The sequence below is a fragment of the Cottoperca gobio genome, chromosome 15 (genome assembly GCF_900634415.1).
Source record: "Cottoperca gobio chromosome 15, fCotGob3.1, whole genome shotgun sequence".
NCBI classification, from domain to species: Eukaryota; Metazoa; Chordata; class Actinopteri; order Perciformes; family Bovichtidae; genus Cottoperca; species Cottoperca gobio.
This window is the reverse complement of record NC_041369.1, coordinates 8,709,783-8,725,793: the sequence shown is the minus strand read 5'-3', so window position 1 is coordinate 8,725,793 and position 16,011 is coordinate 8,709,783. Positions and strand designations below refer to the sequence as shown.

The 16,011-nt window shown below is 42.3% G+C and overlaps 1 protein-coding gene across 8 annotated transcripts in view; it reads right to left on the bottom strand.

Moving 5' to 3' along the window:
- The window catches only part of lyst (lysosomal trafficking regulator), a 55,848-nt gene that overhangs the window by 16,892 nt on the left and 22,945 nt on the right, over positions 1–16,011 (bottom strand). For 5 of the 8 annotated variants that reach the window (XM_029449313.1, XM_029449307.1, XM_029449312.1 and 2 more), the window contains 17 exons: positions 13,843–14,785; positions 13,569–13,754; positions 11,503–11,659; positions 8,979–9,190; positions 8,794–8,860; positions 7,966–8,075; positions 7,071–7,440; positions 6,626–6,782; positions 6,344–6,517; positions 6,106–6,266; positions 5,212–5,402; positions 4,352–4,597; positions 2,906–3,079; positions 2,004–2,153; positions 1,041–1,178; positions 758–956; positions 537–665 (listed from right to left, as the gene is read on the bottom strand). In XM_029449313.1, coding sequence (XP_029305173.1) covers positions 537–665; positions 758–956; positions 1,041–1,178; positions 2,004–2,153; positions 2,906–3,079; positions 4,352–4,597; positions 5,212–5,402; positions 6,106–6,266; positions 6,344–6,517; positions 6,626–6,782; positions 7,071–7,440; positions 7,966–8,075; positions 8,794–8,860; positions 8,979–9,190; positions 11,503–11,659; positions 13,569–13,754; positions 13,843–14,785 — 3,764 coding nt within the window. The remainder of the gene's footprint in view (positions 1–536; positions 666–757; positions 957–1,040; positions 1,179–2,003; positions 2,154–2,905; positions 3,080–4,351; positions 4,598–5,211; positions 5,403–6,105; positions 6,267–6,343; positions 6,518–6,625; positions 6,783–7,070; positions 7,441–7,965; positions 8,076–8,793; positions 8,861–8,978; positions 9,191–11,502; positions 11,660–13,568; positions 13,755–13,842; positions 14,786–16,011) is intronic. The other 3 variants (XM_029449309.1, XM_029449308.1, XM_029449310.1) reach the window with 3 other exon arrangements.

The window sequence follows — 16,011 nt, the reverse complement described above, 5'->3', positions numbered from 1 at the left end:
TATTTTGTACCGTTGAATTTATTCAAATGTATTGTTGCAAGTAGTACAGCCCTTTCCGAAAGTCACAAAGTGCTTTAAAATAAATAAAAAGAAAGTTCATGATGACGAAAGAGGAACTGAGTAGAATAATAAACGCTCAGATAAAATGACATACTTCGACAGGACAAAGAAAGACTATGTAAGAACAGAAATGAGGTTAAATCTTTTTAAAGCAAACCACAGGAAGTGTGGAGGGAGTTTCACAAATAGATAATGACATAATGCTAATGCATCAGCTTTTCCTAGAAGTAACGATGCTTACATTAGGTCCTTAAAATAAAACTCTGGAGACTGTAATTAATCACAGAGAGAACACAGAGCTGATGCAGATCTAGACATGTTAAACAAAGTATCCTTGTCAGAGATAAACTCACAAAAGCACTGCTGATCTTCATATTTATAATGCCATTCAGGCAACAAACTGAAGGTTTGTTTTTAATCATCTTCACTGTGTGGGATGCTTTAAGGTCAGTGTAACATAGTTGTAACAGCGCTACCTTCATGGGGAGCATCAGTGAAGACTATTGGGGAGAGCGACACCACAGAGCTGCTGGCAGACTTTCCTCCACTGTTGGAGTGTCTCAGATACATAATGGACTGCACCTTCTCCTGGTACAGCTTTCCATCTGCCAAATAACAAACATAAAATTAACCCGTTGCATTAAAGAAATAGCACTTTGATACAGAGGTGCTGCTTTCAACTGCACTTCTTCCTCACCTATGTGTAGTGAGAAGTAGAAGCTGGATGGAGTGTGGCAGACGTAGGTGTTGGTAGGCGGGTGGACAGCCAGCAGGAAGTTGTAGATGAGTTTCAGCAGGTCCATGTCGGGGGGAGACCCGAGCACCTCCTGGATGATTTTGACGAACGACAGACAGACTTCCTGTGGGATGGCAGTGAGATGCTCGTCCCGATGCTCCTTAAGACAAACGAAATGTGGTCAGTAAACAGTCTCTGAAGAGACGGAGGGTATTGCTCCAGCAGCTTTAGCACTGTGACCTACCTGTAACACCTGGCAGGTGAGCAGGAAGCGGTGCACGATCTCAGCCTTGAGGAACTGACGGATGTTGAAGACCTGATGAGGGTGGTGCACTCTGATGAGGATCTCTAAGGCAGCAAGCAGCGTTTCCCACACTCCACACTGACAGAAAACAACACAAACAGTGAATGGCATTGTAAGGCAGATACATCAATTTGTTCTTCATCATCTATTGGTGGGGCAGAGTACTATACTACCCCTCAGCAAATTAAACATTGCTGCGCAGAATGCAAAACAAATAGGACTCTTATTTGACTTATTTTTCATTTCAAGCATGATTAGCAGTCCATGAGTGTTTCCTCCCTAAACTTTTGGGTTTCTCTGGACAGAATTTAGTAGAAACTGTGAAATTGTGACCACTGAGAGTTCCTCCTGAGGTGAATTTATTACCAGCTCATTATGAGATGCCGATGCTTTGAGCTTTCTTCCCCTCATCAGGAATGGGTGTTAATAAATGAATAGACCATGAGAAACTAGAGACGCGCAAATACTCTGGCACATGCCGAAGACACGCCGCCAATAAAAGGCTGTAAGAAGAAGAAGAAGAAGAAGAAGAAGAAGAAGAAGAAGAAGAAGAAGAACTTCAGCAGTAGTGAAATGAAAGTACTGTAAAGTAAACTTAAACAAAGTAAACATGTCATTTTTTAATGTTCCTCTAATTTAAAACTTGCTTCCTTGCGTTGGACAAACTATTTGTGCACCGTTACAAACATAATGTTTTTTAGTAATCTTTAGTGATCTCGACGACTTAGAAGAGCAAAAATAACATCTGTGAATCCGAGATATGAATGGGTAGTGACAAAATAAGAACAAATCGTTGATACAAACAAAAGTAACTGGTATTTTGTTCTTATATCACTTCCTGCATGAAGCCCATTGTTAGGTCTCCTGTCACTGATGAAATAGGATTGATCCTGTGACGTTTACCTCAGCCTTTGCCCAGATCTTCCAGTCCAGCAGGACGTCTGAGAGGAGCCTGATATCCTGCACCACAGCGATCGACTCCGTGTCCAAATGGAACTGCCCGTCGTCCCCCAGGATGAGGATGGGCGCACTGCAACATCCATCCAGTAAAGTCTAGAGGGACAGAATATGGCCACCACATCAGAAATACAGCCGCTTCTACAGTGTTTCTATAATAGAGTGCTGGACTCTCATCAGATTACACCTCGACGTATTGACAATCACTATCTCTTCCAGGCCTTAAGAGTGCAGAATCCCAAACAGCGGGAGAGCCAATAAATTCTCCATGACATTTTTTGGAGTGCTTATCACTCCGTCAAAAGCGATGCCATTTAGTCCCTGAGCAGCCCTGTCTGTATCGATCAGTCTATCATTTGTGACCAGCATCACTGCAGAGGTTATAAATCTTACAGTCCTTTAGGTCTCTGGTAGACTGACATAAGATAGAAGATGGCCGTCTTTTTGACACATAAATAGAAAAGAAAAAACAACTAACACAGCATGTTCGTTTTGATATAGGAATGTTTATGAGTGTTTTACTTTCACTAATCAGCGCAGCTCTGCGCTATAAAATACAGTATGTGGAAGCTTAAAGTGACAAAGGCAATCAGAGGTGCTGTGTGACTCTGCAGGAGCTCAGCGTTTCATCAAGTCCCACAGAATCCATTTCAGCACACAGCCATCACACAGCTCAGTTTACAGACACAACCAGAGGGTCAAGTAACAGCAGGGTCACCAACACCGGCTCACAGAGGCAGCGGATCAGATTCATGGTAAAAAACAAGTGCCGGTGAACGTGTTCCACTGCACAGATCAGCAGAGGTTGAGGAGACAGAAGACAGCAAAGAGTTCAAAGTGTGACTCACTTTCAGCATATGATATCCCACGATGCATTTGGACTTAATGAGGACCTGGTGGATCATAGAGTAACCATGGTAACAGTCCATTTCATGGATGCGGTGTTGGTTAAACTTGGACAAAGACAGCAGCACCCGCAGGGCTAGAGCCTGGGTCTTCTCACAGTCACTCAGCTCCACCGTCTGGTTGCGCAGACCCAGAGACAGGACATAGGAACAAAAAGAAAATGTCTGAATGTGAACAATGCAGGTCTGAAGATGGAGTCCTAAGACATTATGTCACACTGTTCCTGCTACAGTTATTGTGTTCTCACAAACGCACACACAAACCTAATATCAAACTATGTGTGCAAAAGGGACATTAAAGTACAATCCCTGTTGGCAAGTAACACAATTATTATGACTTTCCTCACCCTGCACAGGTTGATGGTCTGTTACTGACATAATTAATTAGGTCATATTGTCTGAATCAGATGAGTGAACAAGCGAATAACAGATTTCAAACATGAGGTTATTTATTGCCTTAAAATCTACAGGAGTTATAAAAAACACAGCAGCTCCTTTATTCATCTTTCGGGCTTAGAAATACATTTCATGTGGCGCACCTTCATGAATATTAGTATGGAGCAGCATATAGACTTCAAAATAAAACACATTTAAACTGTAAGGCTAACCATTATTTTCATAATTAATTAATCTGCAGATTATTAGCTTGATTAATGGTTTGGTGTATAAAATATCAGATAATCAGTTAATAATGCCGACCATCATTTCCCAGAGCTCAAGGTGACCTCGTCAAATGTCTAGTCTTTCCAAAAACAAAATTGACTATAATGTTAAAACAAGATAAAAGCAGCACATGGTCAGATTTGAGAAGCTGAAATGATTAAATATTTAGCATTTTTGCTCGACAAATGATCAAACTAGTTGGCCATTGATTGACCAATCTAGTTCTACTGAACTAGTCCTGGTGTGAAACTTCCTTTTCTATAATATCCAAACAAAGTGTTTACGACTTGAAAATTAAACCCCTTCTTCGTTTGTGTCATAGGAACAGCCGACAGGCAGAAGTTAATGCATTCAGTATGTGAGGTTATGTTACACATTTTGTTGTGAGGTGACTTTAACTGTAAAGGTCAGAGGCCTGTACTACGAAGCAGGATTTGGGGTTAGCTAGGTAACTTCAGGGTTCACAGTCCTACACGGTGGTTCCCTTCTTACCGGGTGAGATCACCATGGTAACTAATGCTGCATACCTAACCTGCAGGTTTTGTTCCAGATAAAAGATCAACTTGTGTGAGAGAACCGTATGCTAACCAATCACAGCTCGGTGCACGGATCTTAATTTAATACGTTTCTAAATTATAAAATAAAGTAATCCATAATCCAGGCTAAAAGCAACAGAAGAAGAAGAGCTGGAAAAACAACTCCGACTGACTTCTCTGACCATCCTACCTGTGCAAAGAGGAAGACAAAATTCCCCGTTCCTCCGATCTTGTGCAGGACGCTCTGCAGGCCATGTGTTTCGGTGGGGAGCAGAGCTCTAAGAGAGTTCGGCTCCAGTGAAACACTCTGCGCCTCCTTGGAGCTGAACGGCCGCTGGGTGACGACCGTCTTGGCCTGACCCTTCATTCTGATTACAGGCTCATAGATTGTGTAGACTCTAGGACTGCTGGGAGCATACACTACTGCCAAGCTCTCCTATACAGAAACACAATCCACACAATTATTATCTTCAGGCAAAACTTTCATCCTGTAACATCTTTTACAGTTTTACTGTAGGAAATCTTGTTGAAATTAAATGAGTCCCAAGCGAGGAGGCCAGCTAAAGTTGAGCAACAATTTCTAGCATGAATTTAGACTCGAGTTAGAGCAGAACTGAAATGATAAAAATGTGGAGGGGAAATCTTTCGTTCTTCTCGTCTTAGCAGATTTATTATCAACAAAGCAATTAGCATTTAATGGGAGAAAAAAACTATTTTCAGTCTCACTGAAATAGCTGCAGCTTAACTGTAATAGCTTTTTCCATTGGGGAAAAATGACTTCCTACCGTGCAGTATCATTAATGACAGCTAATTGGAACAGCACTTTACTCATACACCATGAAATGAAACAATAAATGAGACATAGGAGGGATTTGCTCACGAATCACAAAGAACAAGTACAGGGTTCAACAGTAGTGTCAATCTGCATTTTAACATGCAGAAATTGTGTCAATAAAACACTTATTTGTCCATTTCGTGTTTTATAAGTGCATGTTTTTGTGCCATTATTTGGATGTTAAATGAATAAGTTGACTGTAAACAAATACTTACAACCAAAGCTGTTGTGTCCACATCCTTATTCTTCATCAGAAGCTCTCGTATGTGCTCACACTTCAGGCCTTCCAGAGTAACAAACTTGGAGATTGTCCCGCTGGGCTTGCCATATTTGCAGGGCATGATGGAGGTGAGGTCAGGCCCGCTGGTGTACAGGTAGAGGGCCTCCTCAGATCCGATTCTAGACCCTGAAATATAGACGCAGACAGTATTAAAATTACAATTACTCGCCTAATGAGGAGAAACACTGCAAATGTCTGTTATTGGAAGCCGGAAAACAGAATTGTGAGAAATCAAACATTGAAAATGATCCCCATGAGTAAATGATTAATATTATTCCATCAATAACCCATAAAGGTAATAACATATGAAGTGACCTTTGAGGAGCCATGGTAGACTTTGATGTTTTATTTCTTGTTTTCATGAAATTTTGATGAAACTTGCAGTCCTTTTCTAAGAAGAAACTGCAACCTACAACCGCGGGGAGGCCAAGCTCGTCTTAAGACATCAGCTGGGTTCACACAGGTTGAGATCGTTGAGATCGCTTAGAGGCGAGTCATTCACAGCCAATTAGAGGCAACAAGAGAAGTATTCAGTGAGCCTCCTGAGAGAATGCTGAGAATCTACAGCACGCAACACATCACACTGCTGCCACTACACTGGTTACGCTTTTTAAATATAACTGCACCACAAGTCATTACTGTACATACTGTTTATGAGACAGATAATCAGTGTACCACCAGAGAGCAGCACTGAGGTGGAACAGATGAACGTGTCTAAAGGATTACAGCAGATTGCACGTAGAAAAATGATAATTGATTAATGGGATTAAGCATCTAAGAGTTTATAGATGCATGATTCCAGTTAGATAAAGAAGACAGGAGGTCCTACCATTGAAGAGAAGCACAGTGCCCATGCTCCAGCGTCCACCCTGCTTCAACAGATCCTCAGAGGACGCCGTGCAGTGGCCCAACATGCAGAAGGTTTTGTTGCTGTCAGATGATAAACTCGACTTTCTTGGTATTGTGTAGTCCAAAGAAACCTCACATTTCCTGAAACAGAGAGCTCGTTAAGTTACTGTTCACTCATTTAGCAGATTTAAAACTCTTGCGGTTAGCACTTTCCTCACCTGATGCCACACACCCAGACCACCATGCGGCCGTGGATGTTCTTCTTGCCCTCTGGCTGCTGGGTGTAAGTGAGGCCGAGGTGCTGCCACTGGCCCGCTCTGAACAGTTCCCCACCAGAGTCTGCCTGCGCCAGCAGCCCTGCTTTTATCTCATCATTTGGGTCTATACAAATCCTGTGGGTGAACACATTACAATACTTCAATGTCCATAAACTACGAGTACTTAACAGTATCACATTCTGCACACACATCTTAGACACTGTAGTCTATGCTGGAGCTCACCTGAATGTGAGGGAGCCTGTAGAGAAGTCTGCCCACACTTGAAGCATCAGTGCCTTGGAGCCCATGGACAGAATATGAATGAGACCTTCCTCTACTAATCTTGTTCCAGCCTGAGAGGAGCCAAGGTGGGAATCAGCTGCGGGGGGGTTACTCTCTTCTGGAAAACAATGAGAGAATCTCAAAATAAAAAATATATACTGTATATATTTATCACTTTATCTGCTACAAACTTCCTGCTAATAGTGAGTAAGATTTGGAATAGAAATTATCTTCTTCAGCACCACTGTAGATTATATATCCTAATATATCGCATTCAATACTGATGAACTTCTTAGGTCTCACTTTTCAAAAACAGTACAAAATGCAGTCCTTTTTTTTTTTTCCAGCCACTCTTTAAATGTTGAGTCACACATACTGAAAAGATAATAAAAGAGCCGTGTCTCACCCTTGTCTTTGTCGCCATCCTTCTCCTCCTGCTCTGCCACTCTCAGCCACATAGAGGCACTGAAGCCGCTAGCCATGTGCGGCCAGCAGTTCTGCCCCACCAGGGGCAAGTGGAGAGGAGCAATGTACCAAGGAGAGGAATGGAGGTGGCTCGGTCCGTACTCTGTATCCCCCTCCCTGCGGCCAGGAGACAGTTTGCCCTTCCAGAGCAAACCAACACTTTTTCCTCCGGCAGCACCGTTCTGTCTGGAGACAGCGGACAGCCCTCCTGGGGTCGAAGCACCAAGGACTATTGGAAAAGTGAGGAAGTGAAGTGGTTCTATATTCACGTTGGCTTCAACGATTTGTAGGATGCCTTTCAGTAAAATCTCCTGCAGGTAACAAAGAAAATATGGAGTGAGAAGGACAGTCTATATCACACACACACACACACACACACACACACACACACAACCCTGAGAGTCTTGATATAATATAGAAAAACACACAAACACTTGCCAGACAGAAAACACAGGTCACATGTCATTACGTTCACGTGGCTAAAAATAAACGCCTCTCTTCCCCTTTGTGAACCTATTTCAGGTCTTAATAATGTCTGCCGCCGTATTCCAATTAAACACAGACCTGTGGTTAATAAGTTGTAGCATCACATCTGCTCCGCACACAATGGTGTTAATTGAATAAAGAATGAAGCCGGCCCAAGGGAGCATTATGTGTTGATGAGTTTTAAATAACCAAGAAGTGAGAAGAGCGTGTGAGGAAAGGTCTCAAAAGTACATTTATGTTCCTGCTGAAAACTGAACGTGCAGACATTGTGAGCATAAGCTATCAGGGTCAACACCCTGAACGTTAGCCAACAGTGCATTGTTGAGTGACTGATAGAGTTTGCTATTTACAGTAGGTGGGGTCTTCTCCAGGAAGAGGCGAATCAACAGAGCCAGTTCCTCCGCCGTGATTTGCTGGCTCACCATGGCAACCAGCAGCTCCACTAGCACCGTCTGGCAATCTGAACGTAGACCAATGAAGAGCAGATTACGTGAACAGTTTTCATTCACTTGGGCACCAGAACACCACAGGCAAAAACACAAAACACATCACTGCCTGCTTTGCTCGAAGCAAAAACGGTAAAGAACAACACACATGACAATATGTTACAACGCGTAATAAGATAAACATAAAGTCTAGATATAAAATCAATCCATTGGGTCAGATCTTCACAAGAATTATTAACATAATTCAGACCGAGTATGACGGACCCAATCAAATGTCAGCGGCAAACTGATTGTACTCAATTTTCTTCCTTAGATGTGACACATGAATAATATCCGACAGTGTCAGATGGAGCTGCAACGGTTAGTTGATCTAATGGGAAGTCAATTGACAGAAAAGTAATCACCACTCGTTTTAATAATCTGTTAATCGTTAAATAAGTTTCCTTGCAAAATGAAGAAATTGCTGTTTTCCGCCTCACAAATAAGTTGATTTCCTGTTTTAGTTTTTTTTTATATTAAAGCTGAATATCTTTGAGTTTTGGACGGACACAACAAGACATTTAGACGTCACCTTTTCAACAGTCACGTTTTTACATTTTATAGACCAAACTATTAAATTCAGAAAATAAATTAATAAAAATAAAGTCGGCAGATTAATTGATAATGAAAATAATTGCTAGTAGCCGCCCTAATGTCTGATAAGACAAAAGTAAGCCAGAAGAAATGACAAACCTGTAAAGGAGGGGTCTGTTTGACTGAGGATGTTGTGAAAGCCAGACAGGATGGTTTTGACTCCTCCCTGTGAGGAGCAGAACAAGGAGTCAGTCATATTCCTCACAACACACTTTAGGAAAGACGAACACAGACTGCTCAGGCGGTTAAGAATAGTACAAAGAAAAAGAGGAGGTCAGTCAGACCTGGTCATAGAGCAGGGCAGCATTGCGGTGGTTAGCGTGTACCGCTCCCAGCAGGCTGTGAAACACGTGACTCAGAACCTCCAGGTCTGGGGAGCCGGTGGCGAGTAGCTTCAGCTCCATCGTGCAGATCTCGGGGAACAGCAGCACGCCACGCTGGGGACCGTCCGCCACCGCCACAAACTCACGCAGCACAGCAGCCTCCACCTTCAATCCTAAAAAAAACCACAACCACAACCACACACACACACACACACACACACACACACACACACCAGGGCAGGATCAGAGACAGTACTACAGACTCTCACACAGACATGGAGAGATGATCAACGCTGCCTGGCATGCCACACGTGCCAACACTGAAACGCACGATGGCTGGCCGTGTTGCTTAAACATCTTCACAATCCACAGGCTTCCATTACACCCTCCCATCTTGGAGGCAGCTCATAAAAATGAATTATCCTCAGTGCTGTGCTCAGCCTCAGAGCATCATGGGAGTCCCCTCATGATTTACAGGAGAGCAGCCCAGCAGGCTCTTGCGCAGCTTCTAGGACCTCCTATTGCACTCTGTCCCTGTACACAGCTACAGTTTGCCTCCATCTACACTCGCACATATCCAGATATATACTGCCGTCAGTGAATATAAACTAAAAGACGTTAACTGACTGCCATCCCGGTATCCCTTCATATCATTGTTTAGTTGAAGTAGTTGTATTAATTGCAGTAAACCACCAGTTTTGGATTCCATGTAATTTCTTGCTGTGTTTTGGGAAATCATTTCAATGAACCTCTTCCCATAAGTTCTATAACTGGATACAATAAGTTGGTAAAGTGTAATTTAGAGCTGTAACAATTAGTCGACTAATTGAATATTCAATGTACATAAAAACAACAAATCGATTAATTTTTCAGGCAAATATTGGCAGAAAATGCTGTTTTCTGCCTCTCAAATACTGAGATTTCATGCTTTTCTCTCTTTAATATATTAAACTGAACATCTTTGGGTTTTGAACTGACAAAACAAGACATATAAAGATATCACCTTGGACTTTGAGGAACTAGGATGGACATTTTTCACTATTTTCTGACATTTTGTTTCAGCCCTAGTGTAAATACAGTTAAGACTAGGAACTACACTTGTAGTGCGTGTTTGTGCGTCTGATGTTTGGATTGTGATGTTAGAAAATCCTAATTTGGGCATAATGAAAAAAGCTTAGGGATTCAGGATGTAAAATGAGATAGTGGCAGTGGCACAGTTGACTGTGATAAGTTAAGACATCTGTCAATCAAGCAACACTCATCTGACATACTTCATACTCGATTTTTATTTTTATTTAAAGCACTACTACTGAACCACACACAGGCAACCTTTAATTCAGCTACTGAAATTATATGTTTTTGAAAAATAGAAACATTTTGAAAAGATAATTTAACTTAATTTAGTTTACGACCAAAGCACCTAGCTGGTAGTGCTAACTTACTTAACATGATGCATTTCCAATTGAACCATGTTCAATGTTAAGGAGAGATGGGCGGCTTGATATGAGAGGAAGGACAAAGCATTTCAGCCTGGGTTGGGGTTAATGTATACGTCTTGCATGAGGTCAGCGTTTAAGATTCAGTTTTCCAGGGAAAAAAAGGTTTTTCCAGGAAGAAGTAAAGTCTCCATTTGATGAGGGCTTTAAGTCACAAGATCCAGCTCATGTGGCCGCAGAGTGAAGTTGCCTGCAGTTTAAAACGTAAAACAATGATTGTATTCTGAGGGGGATGAAAAAAAGTAAAAAGGTTGTAATCAGGCCACGTTCTTAACCGGTGAGACCAGAGTGGCGAGGCAGAGCTAACAAGAGGCTGTTGTGAGGGGAGAAAAGGCTCTCAGGCCGGTTTTTGCCAAGTCATATGTACGCAAGTAAAACTAGACACTAGTTATTGCCAAATATCCTCCACAGCAAACCAAAAGAGGATGTGGATTTTTTTTCACACTGCAAATTGCTTAAAAACAATGATGCTGCTCAACATAAAATCCTCCAGTGGATGCAAAGACATGCAATAATGCATAATATGCTTTAAGCGATAAATTCAACAGTGGGAGAAGCAAGATTTCATAAGCCTTAAAAAAAACAATCTGCAGTTTTAGAGGTTGAGACCAATACATGACCTCTCAATCCATCAAGATTAGTCTGTTGACATTTATCACCAAACAAAAACAAATGTTACATAAGACAGAATACTTGCAGTAAAAATCATTTACAGCGTTCTTAAAATAACCCAGAGAAAGTAAAAAGTCTGCTGTGGAAGGCTTAAAAGTAAAGCAAGCGGTACAAGTGAGCGTTAAATTAGTCTAAGCTGTCATTGTTAGGAGCAGTCAGGTGAGTCCAATAACTGTGGATTCTTGAGGAGGAGTAAATGGGGGAGTGTGTGTGTGTGTGTGTGTGTGTGTGTGTGTGTGTGTGTGTGTGTGTGTGTGTGTGTGTGTGTGTGTGTGTGAGAATCAAAGGAATAAAAACTTGTGTGTGCGTGTGCCTACCCTCCTCCTGCTTGGCCATGTCTTCAGGGTTGCTTTCGCTGTCAGCGTCGTAGCCCTCCTCCTCCCCCGGGGGCTTGACGCCACAGCTCTGCACCTCGTCCACTTCTTCAGAGAGATCGCCTGCTGGGGCCACCCCCTCCGTCAACACCTGGAGCTTCTGGCAGAAAGAGAGTGAGCGAGGAAAAGCGAGACAGAGAGCGAGACCGAGAGGAGAGTAAGAAGGAAAATAAATGAATTTTAATCCCTTACAGTCCAAATACAACAAGATCATCGTCCGGTCAACTGTCAAGCTGTTAGTAAAGATAATATTTATTTTGCAAGAGCTTACCCAATGCGATTTAAAAAAAACAAGAACAAGTCCTGGTCTGAGAATGTTATGCTAATATATATCAAGCATGACGAGCAGCAGTCCTACCACTAATACAGCAAAATAAATTGTCAACAAAATGTTTGTACAAGTGTTGAGGGAAAAAGAAAAAAAGAAAAAAGTACACGATTTTGGTCATAAGACAGATATCAGCTGACTTGCAGGGCACTCACACAGCCCAGTTCCTCAACGTGAACAGTCAGTCATCATATGTGCACGTAGGCAAACGCACAAATACACACTCAAGTAAACAGTCACGCTATAAACCGTTTTCTAGTTCAAAGAAGAGGCTTAACGTAATACACACCTCTATTCCTTTCAGCATTATACGAGGCAGCTTTGATATTCAATTGTGGGTGAAGTGAACATTTCAAAGAATAGTCCTGCAGATCAGAAACTTTGTGGTAGACTAATCTTGGAGCTTCATAGCACATACTTGTAACGGTTAAGTGAACATCATACTCTGCTGGGCTCACTGAGAAAGAATGCAGCTCTTAGGAAATAGGTAAATCTATTATATAAAAGGCTAAATCCCTCTGTGCTGGAACAGGCTTAGTCAGACAGGCATTTTAAGACTTGTGAAAAACACATCCAAGGCCGTGAGAGAGAAGGCACCCACTACCAGCCGGGCAGTCATTTTACTGAACAGCCAGAAGGACAATTATCTTATTACATTGTGATTCTGAGTATTAGTCTCACTTCCTGAAACAAATGAAAGCAGTTGGTCCTAACCATATATGGTCTTGAGGATCGTTAATATAGCATACAGCAATAGTGACGTTATTGAGAAGGCGGGAGTTGTTGTGAATAAAGTGTGAATATTTAAACTAATTTATTCTTTGTACGCTTATGAAGACTATATCGGAAGAACTTACTTAACAGTGAAAAAAATTTTATTTTGATTTTTTTCTTTTTGTGAAGTTGTATTGTCCCATCATCAAATATTTTGCCTGTATTTAAAAGACCAACGACAAAAAAAACCATGTAAAAACCTTAGAAACAAGTACCATCAGTGACCCTTTTCAAAAGGAGACCACGCTTGCTCATGTTTGCGTCCACTGTTTGGTCTAAACAAGGGCCGTCATTATGTACGTCTGCTTGTTTTGTTGCACATCAGGCAGATAACGGCTGCTTAGCAACATAGTGTGAATACACAGCCGCCCTGATGCATGGCGACGCTCGGCTGGAAAATGGTTTTCCTTTCATTGTACGCTGCGTTCCTAAATAAACAACACTGCTCTTTATATTTTGCTGTGACGTCCAGCCAAAGAAGCAGTAAGCGGGGACTGAACACAATCTGCTAATTCATTTTTCATTTGAATTAACTTTATTTATTATTTATTTTAAAATAGTAACAAATATAACTGTAGCGACATTCACTAACTGGAAAACTATAGTGTACATTGGCACTGGAGTTAGCATAAGAAGAGGATTTTTGCAGGTGCAAACAAAAAGCATTAATAGTTTTAATTCTAAAAAAAATTTTAAAGCTTAATTTTATTGACTATCCAGCAGAACAAATAATTAGTAGAGTAACATTTTGCCAAGAGCTGTATAGGATGAACATGTTTAGCACCTACTGTGGCTGCAGAAGAATCAAGTGTCTGACTGGTTATAACCTGAACTTCCTCTTTATACACGAGTAACTCAAAAGAATACTTGAGAATATAAACAAATTAAATGCAGTAACTTCACTCACAGTTTCTCCCAAGGCAGGACTCACCCTGTCTGGCTTCTCCTCAGGGGGGTCAGGACAGGATGACACCTCTGCCAGGGCTACTCTCAGGAGAGAGTCAAACAGAGGAACAGCAAGGTCGGAGTTCACCACCCCTGAGCGAGACAGCTGGTCTCTCACCTCAAACAGCGTCTCTTCCACTGACTGGAGCTACAGACGACAGAGATTACAGTTGTGAAGTGTTTTGTGGTTGATGTGGTGAGGGATTAGCACAACAGTAGGATATTACACTACATACCTGATGAGAAAGCTCCGGCTCTATCCTCTGAAGGGCCGAGTTAGCGCTGTGCAGACAAATAGCCAGCAAGGCCTCAAGGAGACGAATGCTTTGTAGTTGCCATTCTTCCTCCAGCTTCTTTGCTGGATCTTTGGTCTTTCCCTCAGCTGGAGCAGTGCAGAGGGCGTCGGCTGGATCATGAGTGGTCTCCTCTGGTCCGAGTAATGTTGCTGTGGACTCAGGGCTGGCTTTGCCCTTACCATCCCTCTTCTTCTTTGCTTTCCCCTCCTTGGTCTTACAGGAAAGTTTCTGAATAACCATGGCCATGAGGCGCAAGCAGACATCCAGTCCTCCTAGCCTGAAGAACTGCCTCTGAAACAAGGGGCTGGCCAAGTAGATCCACCGACACACTGACCAAACATCTGCAGCGCATCGCACCTGCTCTTTGGAGGGCAGAGCCACGCTATCTGGGGACAGGTAAGGCAGTCGCCCGCCAAGAGGTTCACTGGCTGTGCTGTCATAACCTGAAGTGTCCTCGGAGTCGTTGGCTGAGTCCCGGTCAGAATCGGCCTCTTTGCTGACACAGAGGAAGGCCACGCATAAGAAGAGGTTGATAACGTGGAGGTGGGTCTCTGCTCGGCTGCCCCCCGGTCCACGTCCCTGCCCACTGCGGCTCTTATGCCGGGGATATGCCTCCTTTAGGCCTTCGTAGAACTTGCTAAGGCTCTGCGGGCCCTCTCCAGCCCCTCGGGACCCCAGCTCCTCAGCCAGGCCCAAGACGGCCTCCCTTTCTTCAGCATCGGCACTCTCCAGCTCCTGAAGCACCCCGTCAGCCTGCTGGTGTCCAACGCCTATTATCAGAGTCTCAAACACCTTCAAGGCCAAAGAGCGCGTCTGGTCGAGGTGGACGAGCTCTGTCACCTGATTTAACCCGTTACAACTGAGGAAAAGGTCTCTGATCACCCTGTAACAGAAAATATTAGAAACTACGCTAAATAAAACAGAACATTGACAAACACATTATACACACACACACAATAAATATGGGCAATCAGACTGATAATACATTTTTAACAGTAATACATTATGACATTCTTTGACTTGTAAATGACCCCCAGGAAGAATATAGCTCAGCACTTAGCACTCAGCCTAATCTAACAAACTCTGCAACTAGTCAATCTGAGGCAAAGCCACTGGCACCACACAGGACCCGTCACACTCCTAACTTCACTGATTTAATTTCCTCCCATTGGACTGCAGATATAATTTCCCCCAGGGCACAACAACTCCTTTAAATATATTAGTCGACTTCTATTAACATGATAAATTAACTGTGAAGGACACAATTTTCTATACAACATTTTCCGTTTTATCTAATGTGGGTTTTTATGTTGTGTGTTTATTTTACTGAACCACAAAGACACATTTCCATCACATTGTGTCAACGTTATCTGAATGTGAATTATGTTTAGTTAGCAAAGCAAAACGGACATTTTACCCTTTTAAATGCGCGCACACACACACACACACACACACACACACACACACACACACACACACACACACACACACACCAGGGTAAATTACCGTAAAAGAATAATGTGTCACCTCTAAGTGAAGGTTAAATCTACATTTGGTGAGAGAAAACAACACTCAAGAGATGTGCTGACATTATACACAGACTGGAATTAAAAACACCTCACATCTCAGCATGGGATTGTTTACCCGATATGTTAAGCACTGACACAGATGTTCACTTGAAGCTTTGAGCTCAGTGCATGAAATGGGTACATTTTATAAATAATAAACTTGCTGATTTATTTTCTCCAATTCAAGCACTTTTCTCCAGCCTTCCTCTAAATTAATGTAGAGTTGATTAATTCTGCTTTTCTCAGAACATTTCCTCTTTTCATTAGTGGTGTGCAAGTCCATCAGGATGACTTTCCATTACCCTGAATATTTAATGCTCTTATCTGGAAAATATGGTGCTCTGTTCTGCAGAAAGCTACAGGAGCGGCGCAAGATGATGAAGAGGCAGGCAAGATGTCAGAGGTTGTACAGCTTTGAGAAGATTACTTATCTTTTAGGTTATCTTGGAACAACTTTTCGTGTTGCTTTTAAATCTATATGTGCACTGTAGCTCCTATACTTCTGGAGCAACAGTTAAGCCATTAAGGTGAAGGATAAGAT